The sequence below is a fragment of the Drosophila eugracilis genome, unplaced genomic scaffold, assembly GCF_018153835.1.
Source record: "Drosophila eugracilis isolate 14026-0451.02 unplaced genomic scaffold, ASM1815383v1 contig_2167, whole genome shotgun sequence".
NCBI lineage: Eukaryota > Metazoa > Arthropoda > Insecta > Diptera > Drosophilidae > Drosophila > Drosophila eugracilis.
The window spans coordinates 2,274,627-2,287,779 of NW_024573052.1; the positions used below are offsets into that span (position 1 = coordinate 2,274,627).

Here is a 13,153-nt window from a genome sequence, read left to right on the forward strand (position 1 = left end):
TATGAGGTGACCACTGGGGCGTAGTAAGGATTCCTTTTCAGGGGGTTCTGCCTTGAAATTAAAGTGTGGAACGGTGAGTGGAAACTAGACCTATTATGTCTCCGATCAGGGTTACTTTTTAGTTTCTATATTTTCATTCTTAACTAATATTATTATAACTTCTATAACTATGTGTTTTACTATAAGTAAGCCCCCTGAAAGGCAATCCTAGCTGGGGATCTGGCCAGGATGCCTGCCCAAAGCGAAGTGCAACGGATAGATGGACAAGAGGCGACCTCAACTCTGGAGAGCACTACATCATAACAATAAAAATAAAAGCAATTTGGCAAAGGCGCGCAATTTGCGTCAACGGCACTTGCCTACTTGGCATCTAGTACTCGCATAGTATATGCCATATACCCTATATCCATGCCGCGTAGATATATAATACGAACGGTCAAAATAACCAAAGTTGTTAGCACGTTTTTTTCAAATAAAAAATCAATTACTAATATAATACGAACGCCATAAATGCGGCTTAAATTCTAAAGTAAGTTCCCATTCTAAATAGATCCTCAGGGGACCAATATAGAAATATTTTTTGTTCTGCTCTCTCATCTTTTTTTCAGACGTCATGTAGTTACTATTTTCATGAGCTATACTGTTTATGGATGTTCACAATGCGGGCCAAGTGCCTGCTTATATATAGACCTAAGGATGAGCCATCGTATCGTTCTTTTTCGTCTTTTGCGCCACAATGCATGCCCGTACTAATAATACAGCATAATGGCAATAATAAAACATATGATTAAGCACACGCGGCGTATGCGCATTTTCCCTCCCCCCCATTGGCCTGCATTACGTATACGCCACCGATCTGAAAACAGCGGCACTCACTGGCCAAATAAGGCAATATCCGTTATTCAGCCAAATTACTTAACCCGTCCAACAATTAAAAATTAGCAAATCGGTTTCTTCACATCGAAGAAGTGACATCGCCCCACGAAATTCGGTATGAATCATCTTAAATTCCGAATATAGTTGCTCATTTTGACGTTGCCAGTTGGCTATTTTCACAAATAAATACAACTAATTGTTTGAATTACACATTATTTCGCCTTTTTGCTGACAAATTCTCAGCTAAGAGAATCGAAAATGCAACGGCAAATGATTCAAAGTCCCTTGCTGTTTGACAGCTCTTCAATAGGTTATTACAGAAAGTACAAATATAGAAAAAAATATTGTAAAGGAATATCGAAGTATCCAAAATCCAAAAAGATTTCCATTTAATCGACTATTTTCTAGCAACGAATTTGTTTTGAAGAAATTTTTATGGGCCAGAAAATACGACGCATTTGCAAGAAGCAAAAATAATGGAAAAATATTATAGGCCAAGTGCTGAGGTTCGTATTATGTTTTTGGAAAATGTAATTCAAAACAATTGAGTCTTCTTCTTAGTTGAGGGAAAACTAGTGCTGTCAGCAGTGTGGCAGATCTATCAAATAATTTATGCTAACCATTTGGTGATTACTTAGTCGTCGGTCTTTTGGTTTCCTCAGCTGCAACAGGAAATTGCTCAGGCGAACGCATTTTCATTCATGAGTTGATTTTATTTATGTGCTGGCCGCTGCCAAACCAGGCAAACCGATGTTGCTGGTGGTTACCTATATAGTATATATGGCTAAAAGAAGGCCCTCCATCTTGCTCATTCCTCCTACCCCCCACCACCCACACACGTGCATTGTGGTATATAATATATATATAATTGCCACCAAAATCGCATCGCCATGCACTTGTGGCTGTCAGCCAAACATGCAACAATAACAAGCAAGTGCTGCTGTGGCACTAGTCCAAAGGAAGTGATGGACCGCATGGATGCCCATTGAACCACTTGTGGCTGAGAGGATCCACCCATTTGTGCTCCAAGTTTGGTATTCAAGGTAACTTTAAAAATGTGGGATTCATCTCCATGCTCATTACAAGATAAGGGTATGCTTTTAAATATATTTGTATTTATTTTTAATAACATTCTATTATTTTGACAGGGCTTAAAGAGCTAAGAAAACAAGAAGAAGTTGGTCTTTTAAATACGCAATTATCCTAACCCTGAAGCCCAACGTACCTCTACATCCCAGTACCCTGTATCGTATGCGAACAATGCAGTCGAATTTGTTTAATTAGCGGAATAAACTCGTATATTAAAGATTGGCGGGCCGGGTGGACCAAGTCCGATCCCCAACTGACAAGCCAAGGCAGCTGGGCACGCGCATTTCGCTTGCTCAGTTCGGGGATTCTCAGATTTTCAGTTATGGGACTGTGGCTACCTGAGAATTCCTGGGAATTGAGCTGATGTTCTGAAAGCTGCGTTTCCTGCTGTTGCCAGGGGGCGATTTTTGAATGGCATCCAAAATTCCTTCCGACGATCAGCGCGTTACATGAACCCTCGATCGAAACGAGACCCAGCCATCAGCATACCGTTAGATGGTCAGTCTATTTCGGGTCTACATGAATGGGCTGCCGAGGGGCGGGGGGTAAGAGGGGGCCGGGCAGGGCGACCGCTTCCGGTTTTTCCCAAGAGCATTACGAACGGCACGAGCGTTGCATCGTTGATTTGATTTTCACTTCTCTCCAATTCACACACGCCGAAACACTGAGCAAAAAATGTTGAGCTATCAGGCTTAGTTTTTGAATTAAATTCGAAGGTAAAGATAGTTTGGGACAAGAATCTTTCAGCGTTTTAATTATGATATAATCAAATGTTATTATAATAATAATATGTTTCGACTTACTAATGAAGATAAAAATAGTTTATTATATTTTAAAAACTAATGAATATGAACGTTCAAATTACTAATAACTACTACTTTTCCCGTAGTGTATCCCTCTCCGCTTTCGTGCTCTTTCCTCTGCGGCTTCTTAGAGGGCAATGGAATCGAAATCTGTTCTGCGGTCGAACTCGGACCCTCCGATCATCGAAGCGCGTAAGCTGGTGTTGAGTGACCCCCCGACTGTTGGTAGTACCTTTGGATATACCAGCACATGCAAATACCAGGTGCTCCCTTGAACTTGCCATGAACATCCGTCGGTGCATTTGAAAACTTCTGGGAGTTTCTTTGTTCATGGGAAAAAAGCGGGTAAAAACGCTAAAAACGGTCTAAATTAAAAGAAAACGCAGAGAGCCATTTCCCAGAGAGCGGGAAGACAAAGCAGAAAAGCTGAAAATCGGAAAAGCAGCTGCCCGCCGTGTGTGTATGAGTGGCCGTAGGTGTGAGTGTCGAAGTGTGTGTACCATCGCGGCTATAAAAAGAAAGCGCGATCGCTTTCGGCGCTCACTTTTGGTCCCATCAACCAAACGGCGTGTACCCATAAGAGATAGAAAACAAAAGATATATACCCCAGTACCGATCTGATCCAAATCAAGTCAAATAAGTCAATATATTACCCGGAACGCAGTATATCTATCACCCAGTTGAGAGACATTTTTCTTGTTTTTTTTGCGTTGTTAAATCGAAAGAAGAAACGTGTGCAATTTACATTTTGCATTGTGAGTGGATCGTATCGAAACGGAAATTTGGAAGCCCGACACATCGAGGAATTCCATCTAGCCCACCAGACTAAAAGCCAAAAACAAGAGGAGCTTCTTCTAGAAACCCCATTAAAAGTGAGTGTGAAATAAGGGAGAAGTCCCCTTGCTAAACAAGCAACAAACAAATTAGAAGCACCGGTCAGTGATCACCAATCGAGGACTGCTTACAAGGGCGATTACTCTCTAAAAAGATCTTGAACTATACTATAGAGACTATATAATATAGCATACTATAAAGAAAGAAACACAATGTTGGGAGCTTGGCTCTTTCTAGAGTGTTTAAACACACTTTAGAGTTGAATATTCCCCATCTAACTCATCCAGACTCAACTTTATTTGCCTACTTAATGTTTTATTTGTTATCTTAGGGGAATTTTAAGACCTCATTCATTATTGCCAAAAGTTCGACAATCATTTCTTAATCTCTGCATATTTTGTGATACAACTGATTGAGTGCTTCTTAGCAAGTAACCAAAACTCTTTAAGGGTTTTACCAGATTATGCGACACTTTAAGTGGCTTTTATAGTTTTTAGATTATTCCCCCTGCCCAAAGCTACAAACCATCAAACTTTAAAAACTATTAAAGTGTAGATGACATGCGTAGCAAGTTGTCGATGGCTTCAAGCTAGCTGGAAATCGGAGGGGTTAATGCACAGCAATTTCCAGTTAATTCCAAATGGGAAAAACGGCAAATGGGCACGAAACCGAATTCCGGTTCATCTTTCGGGATCGAATACGAATACTACTGACTACTACTACTGTAAACCATATACCATATAATACGACTATGAGTGCGAGGGGCGCTCTAAAGTTCAGGCCTAACGGTCTTTTTCGCTTTGTTTTGCTTCTGTTTTTGTCTTTTACACATTCTGCTATCTGCTTTCTGCTTTCTGCTATCTGCTTTCTGTTTTCTGTTTTCTGTTTTTATTTGCCACTGCTCATCATCATGATCTTTTGTAGCTTGGCTTTGGAATCGGATGGGTTGGGTCTGCAGTCCGGAACCATGCACCTCAATGGAGGTCTGGGTCTGGGTCACAAAGGAAATGGTAAACTGGTAAAAAAGTAAATAAACGCTGTTTGGCAATTCGCCATGGAGACATAGACACAAAATAAACAACAGAAACTCATCCACAATTGGCACACACATTTCCATTGTTATGAATGTTGTTTGTTGCTAAATTTAATTGGTTTTCTTTCCCATCATCGTGGCCTTTGTCTCCAACTCTTTTCTCTTTCTGATTACAGGCAAAAGTGTTGCGAATTCGCGGTGTCCAAAGGCCAAACAAAAAGCAGCCATCACCACTTTCCGGACCAGATTGATCCGTAATAATATTCCACCAATCTGCAAGATCCCAGCCAAAATCCGGAAACCGCCAATAAAGCGAAACCCAGTGCAATCATGACGGACGTATCGCACGAATTGGGAGCCCTGCGCTTCGTGGTGGTAAGTACATAGCTCCCATATTTAGATATATGATCCGTGGATATATTGTTGCCTAATTTGTTTACTATCAATAATTTAACTTTCCTGCTCATTTTGGCTAAATCGAAAAATGTAAATCATTATGTGTTAAATGTGGTGTTTAACTAAAAGTCAAGACACACAGATATGGCAAAGATAACATATAGTTCTGAATAAATTTTAAGTAGAAATACCTAAAACATTAAAGGAACAGGAAAAATAAACATACTGTTAATAAGCACATTTGGGAAGCTTTAGGGGAAAGATAAAGGCACTATTTTTAAGAAAATTCTGCGACTAAAATATGCCAGAAAAAAGGGATTTGGATTAAGATTTAAAGCAATGTTTGGAATGCCGCACTGGGAACTATAAAAAGATCCCAACAACTCAGGCACATTGTATTGTTTTTTTAGTTTTTCCGCTCGCACATCTCGTGCGACAAATGCCCGAAAATTATTTATGCGCTAAAAAAAAAACCACAAGAAATGCGTGAGGAGCCAGAATAAACAAAAAATGCCAACAAGATAATGGCAAAGAAAAATAATAATGCAAATGGCCAGAATAAATGTCAACGAAAAGCCGCGAGAAAAATGTCTGGACAGTTTCCAAGAGCATGATTAAAAATCATTAGGATTGAAATGATATAAAGAATTTTTGGTCGCCAAAGGAAACAATAACAAAGCGGAGACGACGACGGAATGGGTTCGAACGGTTCGAAATGTTGTTGTATTTGTTTTAATTTGTCGCCACATGAATTGCCAAAATATACACACCCCTACTTTTTGCCCACTATATAGACAAATAGAACATATAGAATCGCAGAGGAACGAACGGGTTTTCGCACAGCGAAAAAGATCAAAACACGGAAAAATTCTTGGCAATGACCATCGAAATAGCAATGCTGAATATGCATAGATACCCATTCCCATTCCCAGTGCCCATTCGCATAGATATAGAGGCTATACAGCTGTAGATATAGAATGCGCAGACTTCTCGAGAGTGACAACGGCGCCGACAAATAGATCCGTAAAACTGAGGACTACGTAACCAATTCGCCTCGGTCCCGGCTAGCTGCAGCTAAAATATGTTGCCCAAATTTGCGACAATATCGGTTTCAGTTTCTCTCTAATTTATTTATCCAAAATGATATTTTCTTGAGATACTTAAAATATTATTATTTAAATTGTAAGCTAATTAGTGGAGAAATTACACACAATATATATATATATATATATATCTATATATATATATCTCCCATTCTCCCACAATTGTTAACTAATTTCGCATATGAACTTAGTTTCTTGGGTCGTTGGCTTTTCACACTGCATTTGCATTAAATCGAGAGATATGTGGACCTTGTTTGCCATATAAATTTTACCTTTATCGCCCCCAACTGGAGAAGCGACTTCCCAGCACTTGCAGTGACGAAATGAAAAATTTCGAAACTAATGTCTATGGACAAGTTTATGCATTTTTCCCAGACTTTCTCCGCGGGGTGAAAAAACGAACTCTTCCCGCGGCTGAAAACCAAGTTGCCAAGTTCTGGCCGCTTTTCATTCATCGTTGGGTTTATTTTTAAAACGCTTTTGCCTGTGTGATATGAATGAAATTCGTCTGATTGACGAATTTTTGGATATTGATCAAAGAGACAAATTTAGAGCGTCATACGGCCTTTGCCAAAATGCCAAATTATATAAACAGCAGCGGAAAGAGTCAATAATATTGCCACACCCATCGCCATTATTATTCATGGGCAACTCGATCAAGGAATCCACTCATCTCATTTCGCCCCCGTATATCATAATCAAATAGAATAAACACCACCTAGTGGCGAAAATTGGCCGTGAAGGTCATTCCTGTTTTCTTTTTGATTTTTGTGAATACCTCTCGCTTTTACTTGTGCTATAGGAAGTGGACATACATATAGACATATATATACATATAGATATATATGTTTTCAGTTGTTCGTCAAAGAGCGCGCTGCCCCGCCCACACATTGCCCCTTTTTCGCTAGAGACTTTTATTTATGGCCACGACATTTGCGCATTCCTTTGGTTCATGGTGCGGGAATCTTGCACTTATTAGATGAAAAATTACACAAAATGTAAGACCGCTGTTATTTAATTGCGGCTAATTAATTTTCCCGCGAGATCTTGTTCAACCAAGTTGTAGAATTTGAAAGCCATTAATTGCGCGCCCAGTGGGTGGATTGGCAACGCGAACTTTAATCTCGGTGATGTACCTGCTGCCTATCTGGCAATGCTGTCTCAAGTTAAATTTAAAGTTTGGCTTCCTTTCGAAAAGTTACTTTGATTAACCCTACTTAACGCCAAATCCTTGTCATCTAATACTTACAGGACTCGCCACTGTCCTCCAAGGTAGCCATGTTCAACAACCAGGCAACGCAACACAAGCAGTCCCAGCTGCTGAATCCCTTTTCCCAGGACGGACGCGCCTCCTCGCCAAAGCCGACTTTCTCAAAGGACCAGTATGGAAAACCACTAGCCGGCAGCCTCACTGAGATGCGTGGGCAAAAGGCCAACATTCATGTGATGAAGGAAATGCTGGAGCTGTGCCAGATCATCAATTCGGAGGGCTACGACGTCAAGGATGAGCCCACCATGCGCGTCATTCCCTTTGGGGAGCTGTTCAATGTGAGTTATTTGAGTTATATTCCTGCTTATAACCCTCTAAATTGGACTTGTTGGTCTTGCAGATCTACAACTATATATCAGACAAGGTGGTGGGCATCCTGTTGCGCGCCCGCAAACATAAGTTGGTTGATTTTGAGGGAGAGATGCTGTACCAGAGAAGGGACGACAATGTTCCTGTGTTCCTACTGAAACCCATTAAAGAAATACGCACCGAGATGGAGGCCAAGATTGAGGACATTAAAAGAGCGGCCAGTCCGGCACCTCCGCAGTCCACATCGGTTTTAATGGATCGTAATGCTCATGAGCAGAATTTGAAATCCAGGACTCCCTCGCCGGCGGTGGGCAAGTCTGTCAAGGCCAAGTCAGCGTCGCCATCGCCGGCGCCTAAAGCTCCTGCTGTAGTAGCCACGCCTGTTGTAGACGCGCCTGTGGATGCTTCCCCATCTGCATCCTCTCCTGTGGCAGCTCCTGTTCTTTCTGTAGAACCCACTCAAGCAGCTGTACCTGCACCTGTAGAAGCTCCAGTTCCAGCTCCAGCTGAAGCCACAACTCCAGCTTCCATTGAAATCAAGCCAGTTGAGTCAGAAGTATCTGAATCAGCGCCTGTGGCTGTGATATCAACAGAAGCACCACCCGCAGAGGAAATCACACCTACCATCAGCCAAACACAAACGGAGGTGGCTCCTCTAGTTTCATCCGCAGGGACTGATGATTTGCCCACAATTGTGATTGAAGCCTCCGCCGAGTTTGTGCGCACCGTCAGCGTGGAACAGCTGGCGCCCAGCCCGGAAACAAGCAGCCAATCCTTGCCAGACGAAGCCCAGTCCCAACCAGAGTCTACGGCCGCTTAAGGCTGGGGGAGTTTGACGGCTAGGACGAAAGAAACATCCCCTGGAATCGTTTAAAAGAAACTCTCGCAACTACTAAAGCGGCAGCTTTAAATTGCAGTAGCTTAGTTTACGGCGTACTTAGTTTAATTTACAATTAGAGCAACACAACACTGAAGACAGAAACGAGAGCGACTATTTATTTATTATTATTATATGTATATCATTAATGGACGACCAAAGGAGCCAGTTTCCTCAATTTTTTAATCATTACTCTTTGGAAATTAACTAAAGTTTTCCACTCACAAAGTTGGGATAACGCTATAAAATATGAATAAAATGAATACAATTACATTAAAACAGTATAAACAAATAGTTTTGTTCTGTATTTCCAAGAGTTAAAATGGTTTAATATTACGTTTTTAACTCAATAAAATAGTTTTAGTACATTTTCAATTTAAACAAAACGGCAATACTATTACAATATTCGATAAAATATATTATCGACTATTGATTAAAAACTTACAGAATTTGAAATGAGTGAACGCCTAAAAAAATTCGATGCTATCGATAACAGAAACAACATACGATATCGCCACCACCAACACTATCGATAGTGATATCGAAGGTTTGTAAAAGAAAAACAAAATATTAAACATAATCAGTCGGGTTACTTTTTCGAAGTTTTAGTTATTTTTTGACCTAGAATCAGGATGTCTGCCCTGCGCCGTGACGTTTCGCCTATATTGCAGCGCATTCGGGCCTTCCTCCTAGGCGTGAGTATCTCTGATTGCCAGGCAACTCGATTTTCCGTTATGTAAGATGAAAACTGGAATTCTGTGATTAATTCGAATAAATTTACAGCGGGAGCATAACCTGGCGCTGCGCTTTGAGGATGGACTAGCCGATCGCACCCAGCCCCAGCCAAATATTCCCGACGGACCATCCCATCTAGCGTCGGCCAACTATTACTGCCAGCGGGATGCCCGTCGCGAGGTCTTTCCGCCTATTGACCTGGTGGAGCAGCAAAAGCAGCTTGCAGCAGAGACTGCCGAAGCGGCGAAGGTCGTTTCCTCTAAGCTGCCCACCCCGGGCAAAGTCTATGCCTGGGATTAATAGCCCGCTTCCCCGCAGGAATTTTCTTTTTTTTTGAGTTGTAGTACGAGCCCGTTAAAGCTAATATAGTATCCATTGAAATACAATGCATAGTGCCTGCAAAAGTGTGTACAGTGATTGAGAGTCGAAATTTAGAAGAGATTGATGCCAATTTTCTAATTCTTCATTTTTGTTCACTTAAAAGTCATATCGAAGTTCATGAATTATCTAACTTATCTAAAAGCCTTAAACTTAAAACTTAAAAATGTTCTTTCGCATTATAAAAGTGAAATCTATAAAAAATCCTAATACTTGCTGAATATTATAAACCTATAATATTGTTGGTAAAACACTATCCATCACTGTGTATAACTTTACAAGTTTTTATTGAAATATTTACAGAACCATTAACGTAAAACTAGAAAAAAAAATACGACCACGGCATAGTCCCTAATAGACGCGAGGCTTTAAGCCACAGTTAATACCCGTAGAGGAACGCAAGATAACGTTCATCACTAGTTCGACTTCTTGGCCAAGAGGAAGTAACTCAAAATGCCGTATCAGCTTGCTGATAGTGCTCTTCATCTCAAGCATTGCAAACTTCTGGCCGATGCAGTTCCTTGGACCCGCAGAGAAGGGTGTATAGGCAAATGGGTGGATCTCGCCCTTTCGCTCCATGCTGAAACGCTCCGGCAGGAACTTGTCTGGTTCGGAAAAGTATTCGGGATCGCGCTGCGCATGGTATATAAAAAGGATCACATCAGATTTGGCGGGTATGAGCTTGCCATCTAGCACGATGTCGTGGGTAATGTGGCGTCCAATTAGCGGTACCGACGGATACAGCCGTAGCGACTCCTTAATCACACATTCCAAGTACTTCAGTTCGCCCAACAGCTGCATATTGACTGGAGCCGATTTGTCATCACCAAGAACATCGCAAACCTCCTGGAAGACGCGGGCTTGAACCTCAGGGTGTCGGGCCAGCAAGTAGCAGGTAAAAGCTATGGAACTGGTGGTAGTGTCGTGACCCTCGAACATGAAAGTGTCTACCTCCTCGCGGATGTCTTCGTTACTCAAAGGGGCACCATCGATAGTGGATTGCAGGAGCACATCCAGCAAGGCCATGCGACGCTTCTGCCCCACTTCGTTAAAGAGAGCAGCGTTGGCATCCGCATTCTCGGCAATGGATTTTTGGAGGAGATCGCGTCGCTCGGTGATTACTGAATCGGTGAAATTATGCATGGTTTTTACAGAATCATTCAGTTTGGCAAACAATTTGGGATATAATAACTTCATAATGCCATCCACACGCTGCAATGGATTCATGAAGCGCTCAGCCAACATGGTTGAGGCCCTAAAAAGATACGTTCATACTAAGCGTCAGAATGTTAACAAATATTTAGTGGCAGAACTCACGTTGTGACTGATTGGACGTAGGGAAACTGAGGCTGTAGCTGGGCATTAACTTTCACACCCATGGCCGTTTCCGTAATGATATCCAAGGCACACAGGCAGGCCACAGGAAACATATTTATCACGGTCTTGCCATCCGCCCGGTCATATAGTTGCTGGGCCATAATAGCGCTCTGTTGGTCAAAAACTTCTACAAAGTCCTCCAGGATTTTGAAGTGAAAGGCGGGTGTGATGATTTTCCTGCGACGGAACCACTTTTTTCCCTTGCTAATGAGTAGACCATCGCCGAGCCAGTTGACCAGAAGTCCATAAAGATTGTTTTTCTGAATGGTCTGCTGGCTGCTCATTATCGCTTCAATCATTTTGGGATCGGCGGTTGTGAAGCCACTTTCGCCAATCATTTGCATTTTGACATTTTTACCGTACTGTGCCATCAGTCGGGATTGTAAAGAGAAGACAGCTGCAGGAGAAATGGGTTGATTATAATTTTGTCCATAAGAGTGCTAAACTTCTGTTTAAAAATTCGTTAGTACGTCCTTAAAGTTTGCGTTTTTTGCTAAAATAAATAGTATAGAGATTGGTTTTTAAATGGTACAAATTTGTGCCAAAAAAAAAACTCATATTAGGTGATAACAAACTACTTCATTTCCATACCACCCATTTTATCAGATGATTTAGAGTTTAATAAACAAATTATCCTTTCCGAAATCCACTTAAGAAATATTGATAGCAAATTTTTGATCAGAATCACAAAAACTAATTGTATGGAATTGTTTTGTTGACATAGTTATGACCTACTTTTGGGTGACTCCTTGAACAAAGTCGGTGCTGTTCCCACAAAAGGATAGCTCCTGGGTCCGCGGATTCCAGCGGCGGCGTACATCCTATTATGGCGCCTGTGCCTCAAATAATCCCACACGAACAGGGTCGTCAGGAGAATGGCAAAAATCTCCAAATACATGGCTTCAATTCTTCTATAGTGGAAATGGGATTGATCTATCTAACGGTGGCACCGTTTACCATCGACTGGTTGTTTCTACTCAGCGGCGGGGCTGTTTTGTAGTCGACACAGATTGAGATAAGGCGACCACAATCAGTGGACTGGAGCCAAAAACCAAGGAGAAGGCCAAATATTACGAGCGGGGTCAAAACTAGCCGGCAGTTCAAGTGTCAACCCAGGAATATCCCTTCCCAACATCAACCATATCAGTTTGCTTTGTAGGGTAGTGATTTCTATAGAGATCTCCATATATCAGTGGGTCATTGTCCCAAAATTTTGTAATGAATGAACCAAAAAGTGCAACTTCATCATGATTCAAGGCTTTGGCTTTATCGGAAGACTAAAAGTTCTGATTAATATGGACACGATTCCGCCCCCCGCCATGGATAACGCGGGCGAGGGCCCGGGAAAAATCGCTCGCCGCTATCTGGCGATGGTAGTACTATAGTACCATAGTACCAGAGTATACAACAGATTAGATCAGAAGCTTTCGTCAAACGCGTGGAACCAAAAACAAAACAAATATTTCAAAAGAAGTTGGCAGTTGGCTTTGGCTAGAATTCTGCGGTCCATTTAAATTTATATATATTTTTTTAATACCAAGAGATTGTTCTCAGAAAAAAAGACAACAAATATAAAGCTGCTATCAATTATGTTAGGGAATCCCCAAAGGTGGTACATTCAGTTCTTAATGAATGCACGGATCTCTCTTAAGCCAGACGCTCTTAAGTTTTTAAAATGCAATCAGAGATCAGAGAGCAGATGTTAGACTGTTCTATAACAGGTTAAACTATATTTTACGGAATGATTTAAATATTAAACTACAACATGTGGGGTACATTAGCGCTTACATTGAATATAATTAAACCTCAACTAATCAGACCAAATCGATCGTTCAAAAACAGATATACATTTTACTATTTTCCTATATCATTACCTTCATATCCTGAATAATCATGACGAGCGAAATTGATAAGAACTTAGCTTCCTCTCAATAAGTTAGCCAATTTAGAAACACTGGATCTTACAATGTTAATAAAAGTATATATATGTAAGTATATAGGTGATCGATAAATTCGACTGTTGTAAGGTCGGTGTTAACTCAATTGTATTACCGACCGACTGATAAGAGTGTA

At 41.2% G+C, this 13,153-nt stretch overlaps 3 protein-coding genes across 5 annotated transcripts; 2 read left to right on the forward strand and 1 right to left on the reverse strand.

Moving 5' to 3' along the window:
* Positions 1–3,357: 3,357 nt before the first annotated feature.
* On the forward strand, positions 3,358–8,874 carry LOC108103655 (flocculation protein FLO11). 2 transcript variants are annotated; one of them, XM_017209211.2, is made up of 4 exons: positions 3,528–3,640; positions 4,812–5,010; positions 7,386–7,682; positions 7,745–8,874. In XM_017209211.2, exons 2-4 carry the CDS (start codon positions 4,966–4,968, stop codon positions 8,531–8,533), a joined length of 1,131 nt encoding a protein of 376 aa, XP_017064700.1. In that variant the 5' UTR covers positions 3,528–3,640; positions 4,812–4,965; the 3' UTR covers positions 8,534–8,874. The 2 variants fall into 2 exon arrangements, with proteins under 2 accessions (XP_017064701.1, XP_017064700.1); XM_017209212.2 differs by lacking the exon at positions 4,812–5,010 and having other exon boundaries at positions 3,358–3,640.
* Positions 8,875–9,105: 231 nt separating this feature from the next.
* LOC108103643 (NADH dehydrogenase [ubiquinone] 1 alpha subcomplex subunit 7) lies at positions 9,106–9,711 on the forward strand. Of its 2 annotated transcripts, XM_017209197.2 has the most exons (3): positions 9,106–9,137; positions 9,194–9,285; positions 9,374–9,711. In XM_017209197.2, exons 2-3 carry the CDS (start codon positions 9,223–9,225, stop codon positions 9,623–9,625), a joined length of 315 nt encoding a protein of 104 aa, XP_017064686.1. In that variant the 5' UTR covers positions 9,106–9,137; positions 9,194–9,222; the 3' UTR covers positions 9,626–9,711. The 2 variants fall into 2 exon arrangements, with proteins under 2 accessions (XP_017064686.1, XP_017064685.1); XM_017209196.2 differs by lacking the exon at positions 9,106–9,137 and having other exon boundaries at positions 9,144–9,285.
* A 327-nt stretch (positions 9,712–10,038) lies between these two features.
* LOC108103640 (probable cytochrome P450 4d14) lies at positions 10,039–11,983 on the reverse strand. The gene is made up of 3 exons (XM_017209191.2): positions 11,816–11,983; positions 11,021–11,477; positions 10,039–10,958 (listed from the first exon to the last, which is right to left on the reverse strand). Exons 1-3 carry the CDS (start codon positions 11,976–11,978, stop codon positions 10,055–10,057), a joined length of 1,524 nt encoding a protein of 507 aa, XP_017064680.1. The 5' UTR covers positions 11,979–11,983; the 3' UTR covers positions 10,039–10,054.
* Between the last annotated feature and the right edge of the window lie 1,170 nt (positions 11,984–13,153).

What these genes read in the sequence shown, in the direction of transcription:
- LOC108103655 (XM_017209211.2), top strand. Translation starts at nt 4,966, where the DNA reads ATGACGGACGTATCGCACGAATTGGGAGCCCTGCGCTTCGTGGTG. An exon ending in GAGCCCTGCGCTTCGTGGTG is followed by an intron (nt 5,011 to 7,385) that starts GTAAGTACATAG and finishes TAATACTTACAG; the next exon opens with GACTCGCCACTGTCCTCCAA. An exon ending in CCTTTGGGGAGCTGTTCAAT is followed by an intron (nt 7,683 to 7,744) that starts GTGAGTTATTTG and finishes TTGGTCTTGCAG; the next exon opens with ATCTACAACTATATATCAGA.
- LOC108103643 (XM_017209197.2), top strand. Translation starts at nt 9,223, where the DNA reads ATGTCTGCCCTGCGCCGTGACGTTTCGCCTATATTGCAGCGCATTCGG. An exon ending in TTCGGGCCTTCCTCCTAGGC is followed by an intron (nt 9,286 to 9,373) that starts GTGAGTATCTCT and finishes ATAAATTTACAG; the next exon opens with CGGGAGCATAACCTGGCGCT.
- LOC108103640 (XM_017209191.2), bottom strand. Translation starts at nt 11,978, where the DNA reads ATGTATTTGGAGATTTTTGCCATTCTCCTGACGACCCTGTTCGTGTGG. An exon ending in GTTCAAGGAGTCACCCAAAA is followed by an intron (nt 11,478 to 11,815) that starts GTAGGTCATAAC and finishes TTTCTCCTGCAG; the next exon opens with CTGTCTTCTCTTTACAATCC. An exon ending in TACGTCCAATCAGTCACAAC is followed by an intron (nt 10,959 to 11,020) that starts GTGAGTTCTGCC and finishes GTATCTTTTTAG; the next exon opens with GGCCTCAACCATGTTGGCTG.